This window comes from Caloenas nicobarica, chromosome 15 (assembly GCF_036013445.1).
Source record: "Caloenas nicobarica isolate bCalNic1 chromosome 15, bCalNic1.hap1, whole genome shotgun sequence".
NCBI classification, from domain to species: Eukaryota; Metazoa; Chordata; class Aves; order Columbiformes; family Columbidae; genus Caloenas; species Caloenas nicobarica.
The window spans coordinates 11,352,032-11,372,195 of NC_088259.1; the positions used below are offsets into that span (position 1 = coordinate 11,352,032).

Genomic DNA, 20,164 nt, shown 5'->3' on the forward strand with positions numbered 1-20,164 from the left:
GGGTGACCTCATTAGTGTTTATAAATATATAAAAGGAGGATGGAGGATGGAGCCAGGCTCTTCTCAGTGACAACCAATGATAGGACAAAGGGCAGTGGGTGCAAACTGGAACACAGGAGGTTCCACTTTAATATAAGAAACTTCTTCCCGGTGAGGATGACAGGGCCTGGCCCAGGCTGCCCAGGGAGGTTGTGGAGTCTCCTTCTCTGCAGACATTCCAACCCGCCTGGACACCTTCCTGTGTAACCTCAGGGTGTTCCTGCTCCGGTGGGGGGATTGGACTGGATGATCCTTCGAGGCCCCTTCCAACCCCGGACATTCTGCGATTCTGTGGGTCCCCTCACGTACATGGCGCCGTGACCGTCCCGTCACCAACGGCGATCCCGGGGCGCGGGGGAGGAACGGACAGGCTTTGGCCTCCGCTCCGAACTCCCCGGCCGGCGGGACGAGGCCCAACGGCAGCGCCGGCGCCGCTCCCGGAGGGCAGGGGCGGGGAAGGCCATGGCGACCGTTTAACGGACATTCAACGGCCGCGCTCCCGCCCTGCTGACGTTCGGCGCCATGCCGGAAGCGCTCCCCTCCCTCCCACCGTATTTCCGCTTCCGCCGCCGTTCCTTCTTTTCCGCCGCCGCACACGCGAGGTAGGAGCGCGATCGTGGCGCTGCTGCGTGGGGAGGGCTTGGGGCGGCCCGAGCGGCACCGCGGGGCGGGGGAGGCGCCTTCCTCGGTTCCCTCTTCGGTTCCTGGGCTGCCGTGAGGCCGGGGGAAGGGGCGGCGTGTCCCGGGCTGGGCCCGCTCGCCTCGCCGCGGGGCGGGTTCCTGTAGGGACTGGCCTGCGAGTTCGGCCTTGTCCCTTGCAGGAGATACCGCTCGGCGCCTCAGCAGCGAGATGCAGAACGACGCCGGGGAGTTCGTGGACCTCTACGTGCCGCGGAAATGGTGAGCGGTTCCCTGAGCGGGCGGCATCTGTACCCGGGACCCAAGGCCCGGACGGTCTGTGCCAGAGCCCTTTTTTTTGTGGTGGTAGTAGTAGTAGTGAAGAGAAGCTGCCAAGTAAATGTATACTTTGATTAAGTTGGATCCTCTGTTCAGTTTTGGGCCCCTCACCATAAGAAGGACATTGAAATACTAGAGAGTGCAGAGGAGGTGATGAAGCTGGTGAGGGGCTGGAGCACAAGTATGATGGGAGCGGCTGAGGGAGCTGGGGGTTCAGCCTGGAGAACAGGAGCTGAGGGGAGACCTTCTGATCTCTGAACTGCCTGAAAGGAGCTCAGAGCCAGGGTGGGTCGGGCTCTGCTCCCAAGGAACAAGCGCCAAGACTAGAGGAAACAGCCTCAGGTTGTGCCAGGGGAGGTTTAGATTGGATATTAGGAAAAAAAAATTACTGAAAGGGTTGTCAGGCATTTGAAGAGGCTGCCCAGTGCAGTGGTGGAGTCACCATCCCTGGAGGGGTTGAAAAGGCGTTTAGGCGAGGTTCTTAGGAACGTGGGTTGGTGCTAGAGTTGGGTTATGATTGGACTTGTTGATCCTGAAGGTCTCTTCCAACCAAAATGATTCAATGATTCTAAGTTCTGAAAGACATACCCATCATTAACCCATTGACATGAGAGAAATCCTTTCTGACGACCTGCAGAACGAGGGGATATTTTTCAAGTTTTAGATCCTTCTGCATGACAAGAGGGAGACAGAAGATTAAGTAACGCATTGTTTAAGAGCAGAGCACTTAGTTTATTTTTAACTAATAATTAATAGATGTAAGTAAGAAATTAAACAATTATAACTAATATCATCAGCCTGGCAGCAGCAGCTCCTGTGGAGTTTGTTTCGGAAGCAAACGAACATTTCTGTGCTACAGGCTCATAGTGACGAGAGATGGCTTGTTGCCTTGGTAGCGCATCTTAAGTACAATTTTGAGATGAGAGCAAGTGGAGAGTGAGGAGTTTTTTGTAAATGCATTTGTTAGAAAGTCACTGAAAAATAAACCATTTGGCCATATTTTATTAGATTCAAGTCAAATGTTTTTTGCAGCCTGTGATTTCTGAGAGTTTCCAACCAGAGTGTCTTTTGGCAGCTGTGATGGCTCCCAATGAAAAGCACAGAAACTGCCTTCTCATGAATTACCTTGATTGCTGTATTTTCTTGCACTTTAGAGAAGAAAAACTTGATATTCTGTGTCTTGAAGGCCTCTGCTACTGTGTGCACTGTATAGGGGTGAACTGGCCACATGAAAACCAAAGTAAAGGGCCATTTGGCAACTTAGCCTGATGCTACCAAGCGAAAGTCTCATTTAAATCTACTTAAAACTGCATTTTAATTTGCTGGACTCTGAAAGCTTAAACTGTTGTTCTCTAAACTTCTTGTGCGGCTTTAATTAACTGCTGTAGATTTGGCTTTAATATTTTTTCTCATTGTCACTATTTCCTTTTGTTTAAATGTATCATGTGATTTTATTCCTTAGCTCTGCTAGCAACCGAATAATTGGTGCTAAGGATCATGCTTCTATTCAGATAAACATTTCTGAGGTAAGTTCCGTAACAGAACTGTGTGATGAGAGAGCCACGCTTTTAAACTTTTCATAGAGGTTAAGAAATAGAGGGAATTGCATAAAGCTCTGTACAGTCTGTTCCAGTGCTTCACTGTTTGACTAAACACAACTTCCTAATGCTAGACATTTAGTTATGAATTAGAGAGTTCCTTGTCCTGAAGGAAAGAAGAAATGTTTGCTTCTGGCTGATTCTTATTCCTTGTACCTTCACGTGTCTAAAAAAGAACCGCTCTTCAGTCTGTCCTTGTGCACCCTGCTTTTTAATTTTTTATTCTTGTTAATATTCTTTGTACTTTTCCTAGTTAGTCCAAACTTTAAGCTACAGTTTCCAGCACAGAACTCTATTTCTGTTCTTCCTTGCTTAACTAAAATGCCATCTTCCGTGTTCTGTTTCAATCATTCCTGTTAATACTTGACACTGCTGCTCTTGATAGGTGACAAATGAAATTACTCGTGTGTTTTGTGTGCAGCATTATTGTTTGATTAATTCAGTGCTTGGGGTGTTAAATGCTTAGAATTTTTCCTGAGGCAGGCTGGTTATTTGCATTGAATTGGCATTCATGTATCTGGTTTTCTTTCTGTAACATAAGGAATTTGTTCTTGTCTGAGTGTAATTTCATCTTCTCACGGTAGCGTTATTGCGGATCCCTCCAAGCTTAACACATACGCTGAGAAAACGTTGACTCCTGCAGGAACCCAGCAAATGCACATGGGCTCCAGTTAATTTAAACTCCTTTTAGCATGCTTTTTTTCCCTCTCATTTGTTTATTGGTATTAATCTTGCAGGAATTCTGTGTACACAATGTTCTTATCCTATATGAGCTATATAGCTTGATTTATTTCTTCTTGAATAGGAGACCACAAGACTACATTCCTGTCGTTTTAAACAACTGGGTGTCTTGTGTTATCTGTCTGACTTAAGAAATCGTTTTTGAAAATGCTGTTTGCAATTTCCTGTAAGTGTTAAGGCAAATGCTTTTCTTATTCACTGTTTCATTCCTTCAGTGATCCCTATTTCTTACGTTCAAAGGATCAGAGATTCGCAGATCTTGAAAACAAACCCACATGGTATTACTGGCTTTACTATACTGTTAAATTTCACTATTTATATTGCTCAGGTTTTTTTTTTTTTTTTTGTTAAATTTCTCAGCAACTGGAGGAAGTGAGACAATTTGTGTCTCTCAAGTTGGGCATTTTTCTGCCCAACAAGACCATCCTTTTCCCTCCTTCACTTTTTTTCCATAACTCTGACCTTAAAAGAAACATTAAAGGAATTAACAAAGGCAGTAGAATCCACAAGTAAACTTCACACTGAACTTTTATAGTTTTTTATAACTCAGATGTATTTTCTTCTTTTGTCTACCATGTTCTATGGTGTTCTTGTTATTAAATTTTATAGCTGCTCTATGTAATAAACTATAAATTCACTGTGAAAATATGTTCTGTAATTGTCTTTATAAATTCAGTGTTTTCCTTGAGGTTTGTAGTTTGCAGAAAAATATTTGTAGAATTTAACAAGTCATTTGCATCTTTGGGTGCTCGACAAATGTGACGTAAATATAAAATCTTGCGAGAATCTGTGTGGCGTAACTTATTTGTCATTACAGGTTGACAAGGTAACAGGCAGAGTAAATGGCCAGTTCAAAACGTACGCCATCTGTGGAGCAATTCGTAGAATGGTAAGTATTTTCTTGACATACAATATTATTGTGCTTCCTTTTATATTGATTAATAATTTTTTAGATTTCTGTTTGGTCCTGAAAACACAGTCTGCTTTCAGCACGTTCTAGAGGAAGAGCTTTTGTGGAATGATGAAGACAAAGTGAAGATGGGAACAAATTCACTTGCAATAATCGGTTTCTTCTGTTTTTTTCCTCAATCCATTGGCTTGTAGAATTACCTATGTTTATTTTTTCTTCTTAATCACTGAAGGATGCGCGTGGATTTTTTTCTTGTAAGAATGTACCAAGGTACTAACACCTGTTTTTTATAATTATTAGAGACGATACTACCATCACTTAATTTTGTTAAACATGGTGTGAATCTTCCTAGAGTTCATCAGGAGTCTGCTTACCCTGAAATATTATCTTGTTAATACAAGTGCATATTTTATCAAGTTAAAGCTATTTCTTATCCTAAACGATGACAAAGAATTTAACAGCTTGTTTTGAAAACGCTGATCTGTGCATACAAAATATAGTGATCTGCGGAAAGCGTTGTGCGTTTCACCACTGGCATTAAACACTGCAGCTGTCTTTAATGTGTATCGGCAATTATTTGGTCACTTCAGAATCGTCTTTTTTTTTTTTTTTAAAGGGTGAATCAGATGACTCCATTCTGCGTCTGGCAAAAAATGATGGAATTGTTTCCAAGTACGTATGTTTATCTTATCCTCTCACTCTTGCAGGGGTAACTTCCATGGCCAAATCCAACTTTTAGGATTAAAATATATAGGCTGTTTATAGAATGATTACACAGTTGGTCAAAAATATTTACTTGAGCTGTTGAAGCAAACTAGTAACAATGTTTGTTTCATTTTCTTCTAGGAACTTCTAACCGAAGCAACTCCAATATGGAACATCTGTTGTAAAATAAAGAGTTCAAACAAACCTACCTTGTGTTGTGTCTTCTGTTCAAGTTGTAAACGTAGTTTGATTTAATATAGCTAGTCCAAAAGGAGTTAGAAATGTGTGTCTTCGAAAGAAATACAGATTCCAATTGTGAATTCTTAAAACAAATTTGCTCGTAAAGCAGTACCAGAGTTGAAAATCAAGAATTTCAGCTTCACTCTTTGGTTCACTAGTATCTTTCTTTCCTTCCGGATTTAAAAGGTTTTGCAATTGCAGCTCAGCTTCTTTATGGGTCTGTCATGGAACATTTTGCAATGTAGCAATCTAATTTCACTTGCTGCTTTTTTCACTGGAAAAACTAAGGGGATTCTTTTGGTTATTATATCAAAGTTTAGTGCTTTTTCTGCTGGTAGAGGCTCGCTATTTCCTCTGCCGTTGACACACATTCTTTAAGCAAATTATTAAAACTGGAATTCGTGGAAAAGACCAGAAATACTTCAGATTGATTGCCATATGAGACTCTTAAAGTTTTGCATTTTTACTCTTATATAAAAGACCTTGATGTTAAAAAGCAGGGAAATAATTTCAGGATAAATAACTCGACATTTGGCAATATTTTAGTAGATTACTTCCTAGCCCTTTGAGGGGTAGGTAGTCTTTCTACTTGCTGATATGTTATTTCTTCAGCTATCTTGCTAGCGGGATCGAGGGAGGTTGCAAACAGTTTGAATGACTCTACACCTGCTGACGTTGCCTCTGTTGGTTCCCTGTCTTGGGCTGATTTCCATCACTTCACGCTTCTGGCCTGACACGCAAGTTTTTATAATGTAGATGGAAAGAGCTGCTTCAAGGTTTTACCTGTTGTATGTCTGGTCTTTAGTGTTAATTGGAACTGGTTGGTTTTCTGATAATGTGAAGCATCTGAGGCAGTGATTGTGAAAGAAAAATGTGATTTCTTGGCTCAGGCTACAGATACTCAAACCACAAGCTTTGCTGAGTTATCGCCAGGCGTTAACTTCAGATACTGGGTTAGAAAGAAGCTGGTGATCCTGCGAGGCTGAGAGCACAGATGGGCTGTCAAACCGAAGCATTTAAAAGATGTACAAACATCCTGACCTGGCGGTGCTGGATCCTGACACCTCGGAACTTGCTCCTGCTTTGTGTGCCAGAACATATCAGAAACAAGCTGTTTCATGGCCTTTATGGGGTTTTTTTGCTGTTGAGTTTTGTTTGTTGTGCTTTTTGTTTTTACTTTGAGCTCTTCACATTCAGCTTTGGTATCACCACGTTTGGACAGTGCAATGCTTAAGGTGCTCTAGCTGTGCTAATGAACCTTTGGGATCTTGCACATCATTCCAGTGGGCCCCAGTGCTTTTGGCAGTATTAAGACTTCGTTATGTCTTAACGATATTAAGCACTGTAGCGAAATCTCCACAATCTTCTTTCTCCTATACTGTCTGCAGAAACTGAGAAACTGAATTGCAGTAGGTGCTAAGCAAGAAGCAGCTGCTGCACTGAGATACAGGTGCGAGAAAGGGGAAAGAATCAATGTTCAGAGAATATACTTTTGTGTCTTAAAGTGTCTAGTTAAAATCATTAGTACCTCTGTTGGGAAAAGAGATTTCTGATTTACTTTGGCTATGATTCCACAAGGACTTCAACACATAATGTCTTTTCTAGTGGTGTCATGTCTCCGATTTTTGTGTTGCAGGAGGGATTCCAGAAGAGGCTGTCTCCTTTCTGCCGGGTGCTGCTTCTGCTTTGGTAGATTTTGTCTGCACACAGCAGGTCATCAGCTGGGGCTTGTCACTTCAGCAGAATGTTTATATGATTTTGATAATTTTAAAATATGCCAGCATTATATGACAGGTATTGAAAACTTCCATTGACAGCTGAATTTTACCAATTTTGTAGTATCTACAACCTTACACAGGCCGTCCTTCAGATCGTGCGTTCTCAAGAATTGCCGAGAGAGGTTATATCCAGATTACAGCGTGTTCGCTCCCGCGTGATCATCTCTGGGACGACGTTTGCAGTTGTCTGTACCCAAATCTCTGCATAGTCACTCTCTCAAAGTTTTCTCCAGTGATAGAAACTGTTCTGGTGATGCTTTCCTGTTTATGGCATAAGCTGTCTCTGTGTAGGGCTGGTTTCCATGTGGCTTATTTCTGACTTGTTAGCAAGTTGTTGTGGATGCACGTGGGTGTGGGAAAAGCCTTGAGCTTCTCTCATGAGAGCCTGGAACAGGGATGCTGTCGCCTCTGAACCGAGGAGGACAATGGCTGAACTACCCAAGTGTAGGATCTTTCTCCTTATCTTCATTTTTCTGACTTCTCAGACATGTCAAAATGCAGCGTATTTCTTTGGAAGATCCTGTCTTGACACCATGAACATGTATTGAACCAAGGCATAGCAAATCAGGCCACCTTAATGTGTCACTGCAGCGTGCTGTGGTTTTTTAATTCGAATCACGTTTCTTTCAAACCATTAAGTGAATTAGGATTTCAAGTGTAAGCTACTGTCTGGATATAAACTAAGAGATCTTTGGTTGCACGTTCTGTCTTCCCACTGATAATGCTTGAATTTACTAGTTGTCCTTCAAACTGATAGAATGCTTAAAGATAAACTCCTGGATGTTTCAAGTAAGGGGGAACTCAGCTAAAAAGAACAAAAAAAGGCTTCATGTTGAATTTATGTTGAACATAGCACAGAAATGCAAGGGAGATACCTTTTAAATATCACATGCAGGAAAAAAAAAATGAACCCACACTTCAGTTTTGAGTTATTTTTCTTCTGACTTCTAAGTCAACCAAGAAAGATGCCTTAAAAAAAAGAAATAGTTGTAATACTCCTGGAAATAATTCATTTTTTCAGCAGATAAATCTCTGAAAACACTTTTTGGAAAGACAAATACAGTCTCCAAACTGGAGTGATTTCAGCTTGGCTTATGTCCAGTCCTCATTACTTTCCTTTACACATAGTAAAGGGAGATAAGTTTTAATTGGACTTGATGTTTCTTTCTGGCATATCTTAAATTAGCTGCTTCTGCCTTGGCATTAGGGTAGAGCTTTAAATAAAACCAGTAACTGTTTACTGCTGATAAATGCCTGGTTTACCAAAGAGTTTAAATATTGTTGACTTGCTTCTAATCCCCTGCGACTCTGTTCATCCCTGTGGATTTCAGTGGAATTCCTCCATCAGGCAAAGGGAACTGACAGCTTAAAGTTCAAGATGAACTTGCAGTCTCTCAGATGGCTTTTTAAGCAGTAAAACTCCATTAGCATACAGCAAAACAAAATTAACACTTCTGTGTTGATTAAGTATTTAAGAATTACTTTGTAATCTAAAACTTTGCTTTGTAATTCTGATTGCTGCTGTTTTTCAGAATTTTTAAAAAATCAAAATAAATTACTTTTTCGTTAACTTCTTGTCCAAATAAGCTTATGAAACGTTATGGTGCCATAACCTAAAACCTCATTCAATGGGAAATGGGTCAGTGCTGTGCTAAAGGGCTCCTGAATTCAGAGTCTTCACCAGCGAGACTGTGCAGCGCATGAGGTCTTACAAAAATTCCTGCGGAATCCTCACAAGGGAGGACATGTGTCCCTTTAAAAATCCATGTTGAGTTGCATTTTCTAGTATTGTGATGTAAAATGTTCTTTGTTTCCCTGGGACAGGAATAGTTCAGATCTTCCAGAGCCATGAAAGGGAACGAACTGTACTCGTACTGTACAAGATGGACAGAGTTGCCCTTACATGGTTACGTTGCACCAAGTCGTGAAATTCTTTTCTGTTACTTACGAGGACTTGGCAGGGGCATCCTAAAGACATCTGATTTCACTGGGGCTATTTTAGTGTCTTTGGCCAAAATTTTGCTGCTTGAGCAGAGCCTGTCTATTTAAAACACCTTGATTGTTGGTGGGAGCTTGTCAATGTCTCAATACTGATTTTGTTTCTTTTAAGCCTTGACATTCTCTTAATGAACTGCGTGGTGTTGAAAAGCTGCTTTAGCCAATCTCAGCTGTGTGTTGTGATCAGAGGTCTGGGGTTAGGAGGCCGCTGCATCTTCTGTTGTCAGAGGCACAGAATTGGCAGCTTTGATAACATCAGCTCTGCTTGCAAGGTGCCGAACAGGGAAAACGCTGCCAAGGCTGGGAGAAGACAAGGGGCAGCGTGTTTCCCTGCTGCAGAAAGGAGCTCTGGGACTCAGAAGAGGAATAAAAAGGGCCAAGAATGGGGGTTTTTGCCTTCACGTGTATCCGTTACTGCAGGAGAGTGTGGAGCAGAGCCTGTCCCACTAGTGCTCCCTGCAGAGAAGCAGCTGGGACGGCTTGTGAGGAGGAATATGATTTATTTTCCTAAGGCATGCAGCGATGCTGGAGGCTGCCGAAAGCCTACCTAGAGGTCTGAGCTAAGCCGTTACACTGGATTTGCCAGCGATTTTGTTTTTCCAGTTGGATATCGGGGAGAGCTGTCTGTTCCCACCTCCTGTTTTGTTCGGTTGCTGCCGCTTTCAGTGCCACGCAGAGATAAACACACCTCTGCTGCAAATATTACTGTGAACGGGTTAAGCGAGGGCTTGATTTTAGTTAATTCATTGCTGACTGTTTGCGTTGACTCATCCCAGGGGAGGCAGCTTCCCCATATGTATGTTGGACTAATCAGCTGTGGAAACAACATAGGAAACTAATTAGGCATTTTTTTCCTGCTGGGAAATACATTATTGTTTCATATTGGGCAGGAGTTCTTGGCTAAATCCTCAATAGGAACTGCAGGTAGTGAGATTTTAAGAATTAAGAACAATTACCCTGTTTCCCTGAAAATAAGACAGGATCTTATACTAATTTTTGCTCCAAAACTTATTACTTTGTTACATGTATAGCTGCCTGGGCACTATTTAAATTGACTTTTTTATGAACTGTAACTATGGCTTATTTTTGGAGTGGGACTTATATTTTGAGCATCCTTAAAAATCCTGAAAAAATCATGCTAGGGCTTATTTTTGGGACAGGGCTTATTTTGGGGGAAACAGAGTAATAAGGTCAATGTTGGGGGTTTTTTATGTATTGTGCCTTGGTTTTGTGTTGTGCTTCTCCCATGGCTGATCCCCACCAGCTTTGTGGGGACATCTGTGTATTTATCCTTGTTTCACACCTGGGAAAGTGAGGTATGGCCATCCACAGCCATCTGATAGCGCCAGGATTAAAATGCAGATCGTTGGAGCCCCAGACCTGTGTGTTTATTGTCTGTTAACCCAGCACAGATGTTCTCGTGAGAAGATGAACAAAGATCCTCATGCAGTACGGCCAGGCCTGCTGGACATCAATCGGGGATTATTGCAGGGATGGAGCTAAAAGTCACACTTTGCATTTTGATGCATTTTGAGCTGCTTGCAAACTGTGTGCTAGGACACACCATGTGCATCAAAATTAAGCTGTTGCACACCCAGGTCTCTCGTCTGGCTCTAAATACAATAATCTTTTTGCTGCTTTCACAGGGCACCAGAGTCCTGAGAAGTGACTTGATCCATCTGTTGCTTTGCACCAGAAAGGAATGTGCCGGCATCCTCACGGGCATCAAAGTGAATCAGAGCATTGACCTCTCGCATGAGTTGCAGTGCCCGTCAGGTAAGTAAAGTCGAGCGAAAATGCTAAGATACTGCATGTTTTATTTCAGAAAACAGCTTTTTCTCGAAGCGGTTAGCGCAACTCTGCATGGAATGCACTTTGAGCTGGGAAATGTGATAGTTCATGCTCTAAGCAAAGTGTTTCAAATGTCTGAGGCTGAATAAAAATAGCACTTCAAAACAAATTGGGCAGCGCACTGGGGCGGTGGCAGAGGTCATTACTTGCAGCTTGTCCCTGGTTCATTCAGTTCTTTCCTCTACAAGGACTAGAAAGGCTGGGGATTTAATTCTGCCTTTGACTAGTTTGGTGCTAAAAGAAAGGGATTTACAAGCCTGATTTCTGTTCTGGCCAATGGAGCCGTGCTCGCAGCAAACTCCCTCCGCATTCCTGGGAAAATGGGGTCATTTGTGCCGGGTCGCTCAGCCAGGAGCAGGAGCCAGATCTGTGACTGTGCAGCCCCCGAGCCAGCTGTGCTGAGGAAATAACAACCTTAAAAAGTCGATGCTGCGGTTCGCTGTCTGCCCATGGGTCGCTTTTGCTGCTGTCTTGTGTCTGCTCTCAAGTGCATGGAACCATCAGTTCAGTACATCAGCTGGTCATCTCAAATTTGGAAGAGTTTCCAGGCAAGCTGACCAAAATCTGAGGATCTAAGACTGCCTGTACCCAGAAATAAGTAAACAAAAGGAAGCTGATCACAGATGGTGCTGATTAAAATGTGAAGTACAACAGGCAGATTAAGGAAGCAGCTTTCAGGCTGCAAAGTGTGTTACTTGAGAGGGAACTTGATCATTGCAGCACGGAGCTCCCGTTCCTGGAAACCCAGCACATCTCTTTGGGGATGCTGCAGAAGGCCACGCCGCCAAGCCTTGGATCTTTTGATTGCAGAGGAAACTGATGTCTCAGCAGTCACCTTCTTGCCAAGTGATACAAGTGTGACCACGTTAGGCACAAACCCTTTCATCTTTACGAAATTTTTATGAAATTTTTCTGATGTTCTCCCAAATGCTGCACCGGTTTAGGGAACAGGAGGCTTTGGGGGTGTGGGACAGGTGCCAGCGTACCCGCCGGCCAGTGACACTGCGGCCAGTGTTCGCTTCTGATCTTGGCTACTGAATGGTTGGCATCAAACCTGGCTTGTTCTTAAGGCCCCAGATGCAGGTTTTTTTATTTTCCAGAATGCAATGTTTGTCAGGTATCTCTGTGGGTTTTAGTTTTCAAGATGGTCTGAGACTGTCCTGACAGCAAAGTCAATCCTTGCCTCAGCTGGAACCAGTGCTGACTCGCTGCCCTAAGTCTTAATTCCACGAAAACTTTAAATATTCAGGAAAGTCTCATACACATATATGTGTAACAGGTTTCCACGGGTTTATGTAAAAATCTCAAATTCTGTCACTTTATCAGAAATCTTGTGTCTCGTCCCTGGTGTGATACTCAACCCTCATTGATTTCAGTGCCTTTACAAAGAAAAGGTAAGTAAAAAAGAGTGCTGTTGGTTTCTACTGAGCAGAGAGCTGTTCCTGGCATGCTTCCCATCAAGTGTGCATCACAGGCATTCAGAAAAACTAGAGCACTGGGGCCAGGGCTCAGGAGACCTCGTTTCTACTTCTGACAGTCAAGTTTGTTTTGAGCAAGACCAGCCGACTGCTACATCCTATACTAGAATTTACCCATCTCTAAAACGGATGTTATGAAAAAATTAGGAAGCTTTGAATCGATTTGAAGAGTGTTCATAAAATACAATATGAGGTGGCGTGGTTATTTGAATAACTGTTACACGAGGAATATATTCTTTAAAGAAGATCTGCTCAGTAGAGTTGAGAGAGAGGCAGGTGTCCTAATTTACTATTTTAACCACTGGTTTTATCCTTTCTTCAGCAGGGAATTTTTACACCATCCTGGACACGCAAATAAAATAATCCAGGTATCTTTTTTCTCTTTTGAATCCAGTACCATTTATAGGGGTAGAGCTGTTTGAGCATTTTTTCTTCCTTGAGGAGGGTCTTATCAAAGTTGGCTGCTGGAAAGAGTGACTCTGATTTACAACACTCTGCAGCTTGAGATAATGCCTCTGGTATTCGGGGACTCCAAATGGCAAAAAGCAATGCTCGTGGGGAGCCTGTTCTCAGTCACCCATTTCTTGTATCAGTAGCTGGGATTCAGGAGTCACAAATGGCACAAAGGATGGATCGTTGTACAACCCACTGCTACTCCAAGGCACGCAGTTGTGGCTGCCACCCTTGGTCCTACTACTCTGGCACAGTCTAAAGACTTCTTGGATCTCTGAGGTCAATGGAGCCTTTAATGCAAATTCACAGAATCCCATTAGACTTCAATTCCCATCTTCATGAATTTGCAAATGACAAAGCTCCACCAAACACTCTCCAGAAGTGCTCAGAGCTGGGAACAGAACAAACCAAGAGAAATTCCAGCAAAAGGGGGGGGCCGTAACTGATTCTAGCTCCAGATAACAGTTGTTATCAGAGAAGCTCATAAATCCACCCAATTTAAACAGAGTGTCAGGCAGCATCCCGTTCTGCATTGTGTGTAGCCCCAAGGGATCTACAGCTGCTTGTTCTGAGCAACCACTTCCATTCTATCTTTTGGGTTCCCAAAAGTCATTACTTCCTGGAAAATGTTTGGAGGGGTGCTAGTTCTGTGTGGCCTTAGGGAGAAGGAGCAGAACGTGTTACTGTTCCAATAAACAAGCTCAAACTACTGTTTGGCTGTCACTTGGGTGGCTGCGAAATGCGCTATTGAGTAAAATAACATATATTGGCAAAAATGACATGCCAGAAATATGGGGGTTGTTTAAATGTTGACTTTGGGATCTGATTTTCTGATCATAAATGTCTGTTGGAATAAGAAAAGTCTTCATTAAGACACAGTGCCAGTGTCTCTCATGGGTTTTGTAATTAGACACCTAACAGCCCCATGCTCCTTGAAGCATGAACGCATGGACAGCATCACCTTCCTGTGTCATTGTCACCCTTTCGGTGTTATCACTGCAGATGCAGAGCTACCCTGCTCCATGGCAGATGAGGATTACTTGAGGAGAAGGACATGAAACCACACCATGGTAATCTGTGTGTCTTAACTCTGGTTTTACCTCAAGCATTTGTTTTGAGGTATCATTGCTTAATAAAAATGAGACAGACATTTGGGAGAAAATTCACATTTACTGTTTGGGGGGAAAAAAAAAAAAAAGAAAAAGAAAGAAAACCACACAGCTTTCTTATGGAAAACTGTGGATTTATGGTTAAAGAATGATATAGATGTGAGCAGTACTGACATCTGGAGGGAGGTACTGCTGCCTGCTGGAAGGGGTTGGGAAGGGAGAGGTTTTGTGTATCTATACACTATGTAGGACCTAGATGTTCATATCACTGTGCAAGCACTGCACGTGTTTTGTAAATCACGGGCAATCACAGCTGGATGTGCATTTTCTAACCAGCAGCACCACATTCATCTGCACTGTCTGGCAGTGGTTAACTTTGAAAAGAAGTAGTACTTCCCTATCTACTCATTTGGAATGACCTGAGCAGGAGCAGCGTAGTCACTTGCACTGAACACATGGCTGGAATCCTTTCGGTGAAGTCCAAGACACAGCACAGCTTCCTCTGCACACTTTCCAAAGGGCCCCAGGGCAGCCCTGACCGTCTGATGCCACTGCAGTGAAGTTTCAGAAGCAATTTTATTTGTTCCGGTTGGCTTTAATTAAACACCTGGGTTAATAACAGGGAGATTCCCAAGGCTGGCATCAGAGTCGGGAAGGAAAAGGAGTCATTTTGGAGTCCTTCCTTAATCCCAGCTTCTTTGTTAGGAATGTCGGTGTTATTTAATTGACTGTTAAATCCTAACCACATGAGCACCCTCGCCGAGTGTAATCTCCTGTGATAAATTGCCCAATACTTGTGCCAGAGGCCCATTCTGGTCTCCAGCCTTTGTGAAACTGAGAGTGCCCTGTGATCACGGCTGATTTTTGGAGAGGGAACAAGGGAAGAATGGATCTTATTTCAGTTTAAATTGATTTTAAAAGACAATGGACTCCAGATTTGGATAAAGGTACCATTCTCTCGTCTGCTTGAGGTCTTTGTAACTGTTTTTCCCATGTTTTTCAGCGAATGCTTTCGGGGTCCAGGTCTTCTCAGATGACAAGGTGGTAGAACCAGCCCTTAGGGAGGAGCAACCAGGGAATTGCACAAGTTTCATCTCACAGGCAGGAGGGAGACAAGGAAATGGGCTGGTTAAGGTTCGGTAGGGACTAGTTATCTGTTGGAGGTGGCCTGCACACAGATCTCTAGGATCAGGGAAGAGAACTTGAAGGTGGAAATAGTAATTAGATCCAAACTGAGCACAAAAGAGGAGGATGGGAAGGAAGACCTGTAAATCTTCAAGAAAACCTTTCTTGTCCTACAATCCTCTAATATTTCCCAATTTGATTCTGGTTATTCTCCTTCCTCAGAGATTTCACGCTCTGTCTTGGGGTCTCTGAGAGCAATCAGAGCCAGAAAGATAGGCTAGTCTCAGAGCAAAGTGCTGGCAGCCCTGAGGAGCACAGGTGCTTGCACGAGGTAAGTGTGCAGAGGACAGTATGTGAATTCTGGGATGTTGCCACTGGTCCTGTGTACCGCACACCCCGGGAATTAGGAAGGTGGCAGCATCTGTGAGCATCTGTGTCTGATCTCAGACCCCCACATTTGGAAGAGGGACAGAATTCATTTGCTCTCAGATGCAGGCTTCCATCTCACTGTGAAGCCACCTAAATTTATACCCAGCTGAGAGGGCAGGTTTAGCTTTGCTCAGTCTCCATTTAGAGATTCCTCACCTCATGTTTTCTTAATTCTCAGCAAAACAGCGAAGGACTCTGTGCCTGCCTCTGGGAAGGTGGTGGTGTCCAGCAGCAGCCTAGAAGTTCAGCGGGAGCAAAGCCAAGAAACCAACAGCGTTCTGCAGCAGGAGAGGAGCAGCCCTGTGGGAAGCAGCTGGCAGCACGGCCACGTCTGGTAGGACAAGAAATCTGGCCCTGACTGACTGCACATGTGTGCCAGATGCAGGCGACTACATCTGGCAGAGGCATGGCCTGGAGCGACTGTCTCTGGTGTCAGGCATCTGGCTCCCTTCTGCAACGCAGGGTTTGTGCTGAGAGACCAGCTCGTTGGGTGCTATTTTCCCTGTAATTTTGAAGCTACGGCGCTAAGGGAAACGGCAGCGTGTATTGCAGTGGGCGTGTGTAGCGTGTGTGGTGATGTACCCTGTCTCGGATGCCTGTCCCCAGGCGTGCAGCAGCTGTGACGGGACCCCGTGTCCCACCACTCTCGCGGCACGTCCTTTGGCACGGCCCCGCTGATAACAGCGTGTTCCCTCGGCCCGCTGCAGGCACATCACGGGCCGTCTCATTCTAGGAAAATACCACTTCCCTCCTTTCCAGTCCTGAGCCATCACCAGGCTAATATCAGCATCTGCTTGATAATATCCCTTTTTCTCCTCAGCTTTCTCCCAGCTCCCATTAAATGCAAAATGATTTGTACTTCCCTGTGACCCCAAAGGCAGTACAAAACAAATGTATCGACATGAAAGTAAGCGCTTTAATCAGTAAAATCAGGATTTTTTTTAGAAAAAAATAACAGGACCCTGAAGGGAGAGAGATTGAAAAAGGAAGAGCAAATAAAAAGAAATGCTATGTATGTTCTGGCTAGAAGCCAAAGGCCCTCTGGGCCAGGTTTGTATGAAATAGGGCTTAATTTCTGGTGTGAGAAACCGCTAGAGTGGATCTGTAGCAAACAAAGGCCAATTCACAAAGGGACACAGGCCAGGGGTGGAGGAGGAGAGGGCAGCCTGCCAGTCCTGCCAGCTCCTGTGATTTTATCATGTCTTGCAATATCAGATGTTTTGCTTGCAGCTTAATATTTAGCTTTCATTTTTTTTTAAAGCTGCATTTCTGCTCCTGAAGTCTGTAAGGAAAAACTTGAAGTACACCCCAAAGATGGTACAGAAACCAAAAGGCAGATGAAAAGCACCAGAGCTCATTAACTTCATGAAAATTAAATTGAGATTCTGAAGCAAGACTCAGGGAGAGGAGGGGTTTTTCTAAATGTTTGGGCTGGGCAGTGTGAAATGCTTTCTTGGACCGTGAACCACTGTTTACATTTGAAAAGAAATGCTGTGTCAGCAGTCCTAGTGGGCTCATCTCGCAGTGACAGCATTATCTCCCTGGAGAGCTTCCAGTGCCAGAGGAGGGTGAGATCCCCCCGAAACGGCGGCGCTCGGCACTGCCCTCCTCCAGACCACCAAAAACTCCCCTCTGCAGATCAGGGGGTTCAGAGGGGTGACATAAAGCCAACGGTGAAAATGAGGTAGTACAAATCCACCAAGGGAATTCTCTCCATAATGGGAATCGTGTCCAGTTCTTAGAAGTTCAGTCCACTTTCTCCCTTGGGAGCGTACTGAAGAGTACGTACCTGAATCTGTGGCATTTCCATCGCAGCCCACAGCATGGGTGGTACGGACAGGAATAAATCACATTCATGTCCTGTTATGTACTCTGACTCTTTCCAATAAACGGAGTAGAGTGAATAGCTCGTTCTGAAAATCTGAAGTGTTTCTAGTAGTTTCACACTGTGCTGAATACCCTTGATAATTAAACAGTTGGCTGGTAGAATATGCTTTTTTTTTTTTTAATAATTGCTCAGATCCAGGCAGTGTGTTTCATAGTCAGCTCTCAAACAATTAATCAGTTACTGCAGTTACAGAAACTAATGGCATTATGTGCAGTGAAGACAGCTTTAGAGTTGCTCTCAAGACGGCAGTTGGGGATACAGGATTGCTTCCCCCAGGGGTCATCCCTGTGTTTTCCCATGATATTATCTGGTTTTTGAGGCCAGTTGTGGACTCAGGAATTCTGCCCATGCACATTTCTCCTGGCTGTTGTAGGTCCTGGGATGACAGTGGGTTGGCCCACACAGGGCAGCCTGTGGCCATTTGCCAGCCCAGGACAACATAAGCTCATTCCTAATTTTGATTTTGAAAACACCATTATAGGAGTGTAGGGAATGGAACTTTTGGGTCATCATGTCCACTTTGGGTCTACCTCAGGCAATCATGACTTGGGCTTTCCCCATAAGCTTTCTGGTTGGACACAAGCGGGTGTGAGGTGCATCTGTGGAGTGGTTTTGTCAGCTTTGAGGTTCAGTCCCAAAGAGGCACTTCTGGAAACTGCTGCTTGAGTTGCTGCCGCTCTAGCAGACCAAATCCTTTAAGTTTTCAAGCAGAGATCGGGTTAAGCAGCTGAGATGTCATGATGTAGTTGGCTGAGAAAGGGCTGGTGGAGTTTACATCAAACCCCGCTGTATGTTACTGATGCATTCAAGCCCCATCCCAAAAGCAGGGAGGCCACACATATGGTAGGAAAGTGAGGGATGAAATAACGCTGCAATTTGCTTGTGGTAGGAATCCAAATTCCCCCATCTCCTGTGTGCTGGAGAGGCACTGCCGGGTGCAGGCGTACACAGATTTTTGTACCCCTGAGGCACCAGCTTCCATGGCAGCCAGTCTCGTAGCGTTGGCGACAGATGCATAAAGTTACTTGCCAAGACAAACGTCCTGGGAGTGACTGATAGTCTGTAGCCCTCTCCCAGAAAGGTGGGACCAGATGATCCTTGTGGTCACTTCCAACCTGGTGTTCTGTGGTTCCATGATTCCTGGTGCCACGTGCATTTCTGGGGATGGGAGCTGTAGCCACCATGTGCTTCCAGCCTGCCCAGGTCTGCAGGGCAGCCCCAGCATGGTGGGGGGGTCATTAGGGGACCCTTCGATGGGCACTGGCCCGTTCAGCACCTAGAGGTGGGCAGATGCAGGTTTTCCACTGCGTTGCACAGGCTCGATGTGACTAACAGAAGGGAAACAAGGAGCGTTTGACCCTCGTTAGTATCATAATTTCAAGTGATGCCCACCCATTGCCTGAATAGTCTTTTACGCTTGCAGGGCTCTGACAAAGAGGGCTGTGTTCTTGCTGTATATGATTAACTAAATCCTGCGTTAGATGTAACAGGCTGAATGGGGAGCCGAGGACACTGTTTGCAAAGATAAAGGACTTGCAACTGTACTGGCACAGGCAGTGCCGCTGCAGCAGTGGGTTTTGAGTGGAGAGAGAGGCTAGGTCCTGTTTTTATCCTGTTTGTAGCTGTGGTATTAACAGTACATACTTGAAATTTGAAAAATCCCTTTGTTTGGCCTCCCTTGGGCTCCCCATATGGACAAGGGTGTGTGGGGATGGGAGTGTGCACGGCTGTGAACACAGGGTGCTCTCTGCTGCCTGCATCGCCCAGGTTAATTGGGGCAATGGTGAGGAAGGAAAAGTCACTCGCCTTCATAACAGGAATTGTTTGGCTACCACTGTTGAGGAGAGGATCTGCAGGGGAAGCCCCCCAGGGATCAGGTTCTACTGTGCAAAAACTGTTCTCTGCCTCCACCCCAGTGTTTCCCACTATTTAGACATAGACTTACTCAGACACTGGTTTTTTTCCTGCTGTTTCCACTTGCCTCTGTGCTCCTGAAGCAGGACCACATATATCAAAATATTACAAGGATCAGGTTCCTGCAGGATGGAGAGATACAGATAAGTCCCCAGGACTTTACACACTAATTCATTTCAGCATCACCTGTCTCCCGTGCTCATCATCTAACACTACTTTTATTACTCATATTTTTTCAAATGGAATAAAGTAGTTTGAGCAGCTCAATTTGACTGCAAATGCTTTTGAAGATTGACAGGAACAACACTTAAATTGTTGCATTCCAGCATGAGCATACCTTTCACTTCAGATATTGGGATAAAAATGATATATTGTGGTGGCGTTTCAGGTTTAATTTCACCTACAGCATCTGTATATTATATGGCAGCAGCTATTAGAAATGAATGATGCCAAAACCAGACGGAGCCTGCGGTCTTAATTGTAGGGGCCACTTGCTCTGCTGATGACAGACAGCAACTGCCTGCGTACGCTGACTTCACCCTATTCGTGTGGTTTTATGTTTTTGTTGCAGTGTTTGGTATGGAGGCAAGTGAGTATATCCTTTTTGCACCATCTGTGGTGGGTTTTTTTTCCCAAGTGTTGGGAAAATTAACTTATGCTCAGACAAGTGTGATGTCTTTGAACTGAATGGAGAGACGCCCACAGGAATTCACACCAGCTTCGAGAACTGGTCTAGGAGACAACGTTAGAGTCCAAAAGCTTCTCCACCTTACCCTGGTGTGACTGTGTCCTGGCTGAGATTGCTGCCTGTGGCACGGCCCCTTCCAAGCACGTTCACTCGAGGGGGGAGCAAGTGTAGAGGCAAACGTGGTACAACTGTCCGTGCAGTTTACTGCCCAAATATAAGTCCCTTGCATGTAGAAATAGCTCATCATGTCATAGCGTGGTTCA

General features: G+C 44.3%; 1 protein-coding gene across 2 annotated transcripts in view; it reads left to right on the forward strand.

The window, feature by feature from the left end:
- Positions 1–5,154, forward strand: part of RPS21 (ribosomal protein S21) — a 116,862-nt gene extending 111,708 nt beyond the window's left edge. Inside the window, exons 1-6 of one of the 2 annotated variants that reach the window (XM_065645746.1) lie at positions 579–641; positions 861–939; positions 2,459–2,522; positions 4,153–4,224; positions 4,862–4,917; positions 5,092–5,154. In XM_065645746.1, the coding sequence (XP_065501818.1) occupies positions 890–939; positions 2,459–2,522; positions 4,153–4,224; positions 4,862–4,917; positions 5,092–5,101 (252 nt within the window). In that variant the 5' untranslated portion in view covers positions 579–641; positions 861–889 and the 3' untranslated portion in view covers positions 5,102–5,154. Of the gene's footprint in view, positions 1–578; positions 642–858; positions 940–2,458; positions 2,523–4,152; positions 4,225–4,861; positions 4,918–5,091 lie in introns of those variants that run through there. The other variant, XM_065645747.1, reaches the window with a different exon arrangement.
- Positions 5,155–20,164: the final 15,010 nt, after the last annotated feature.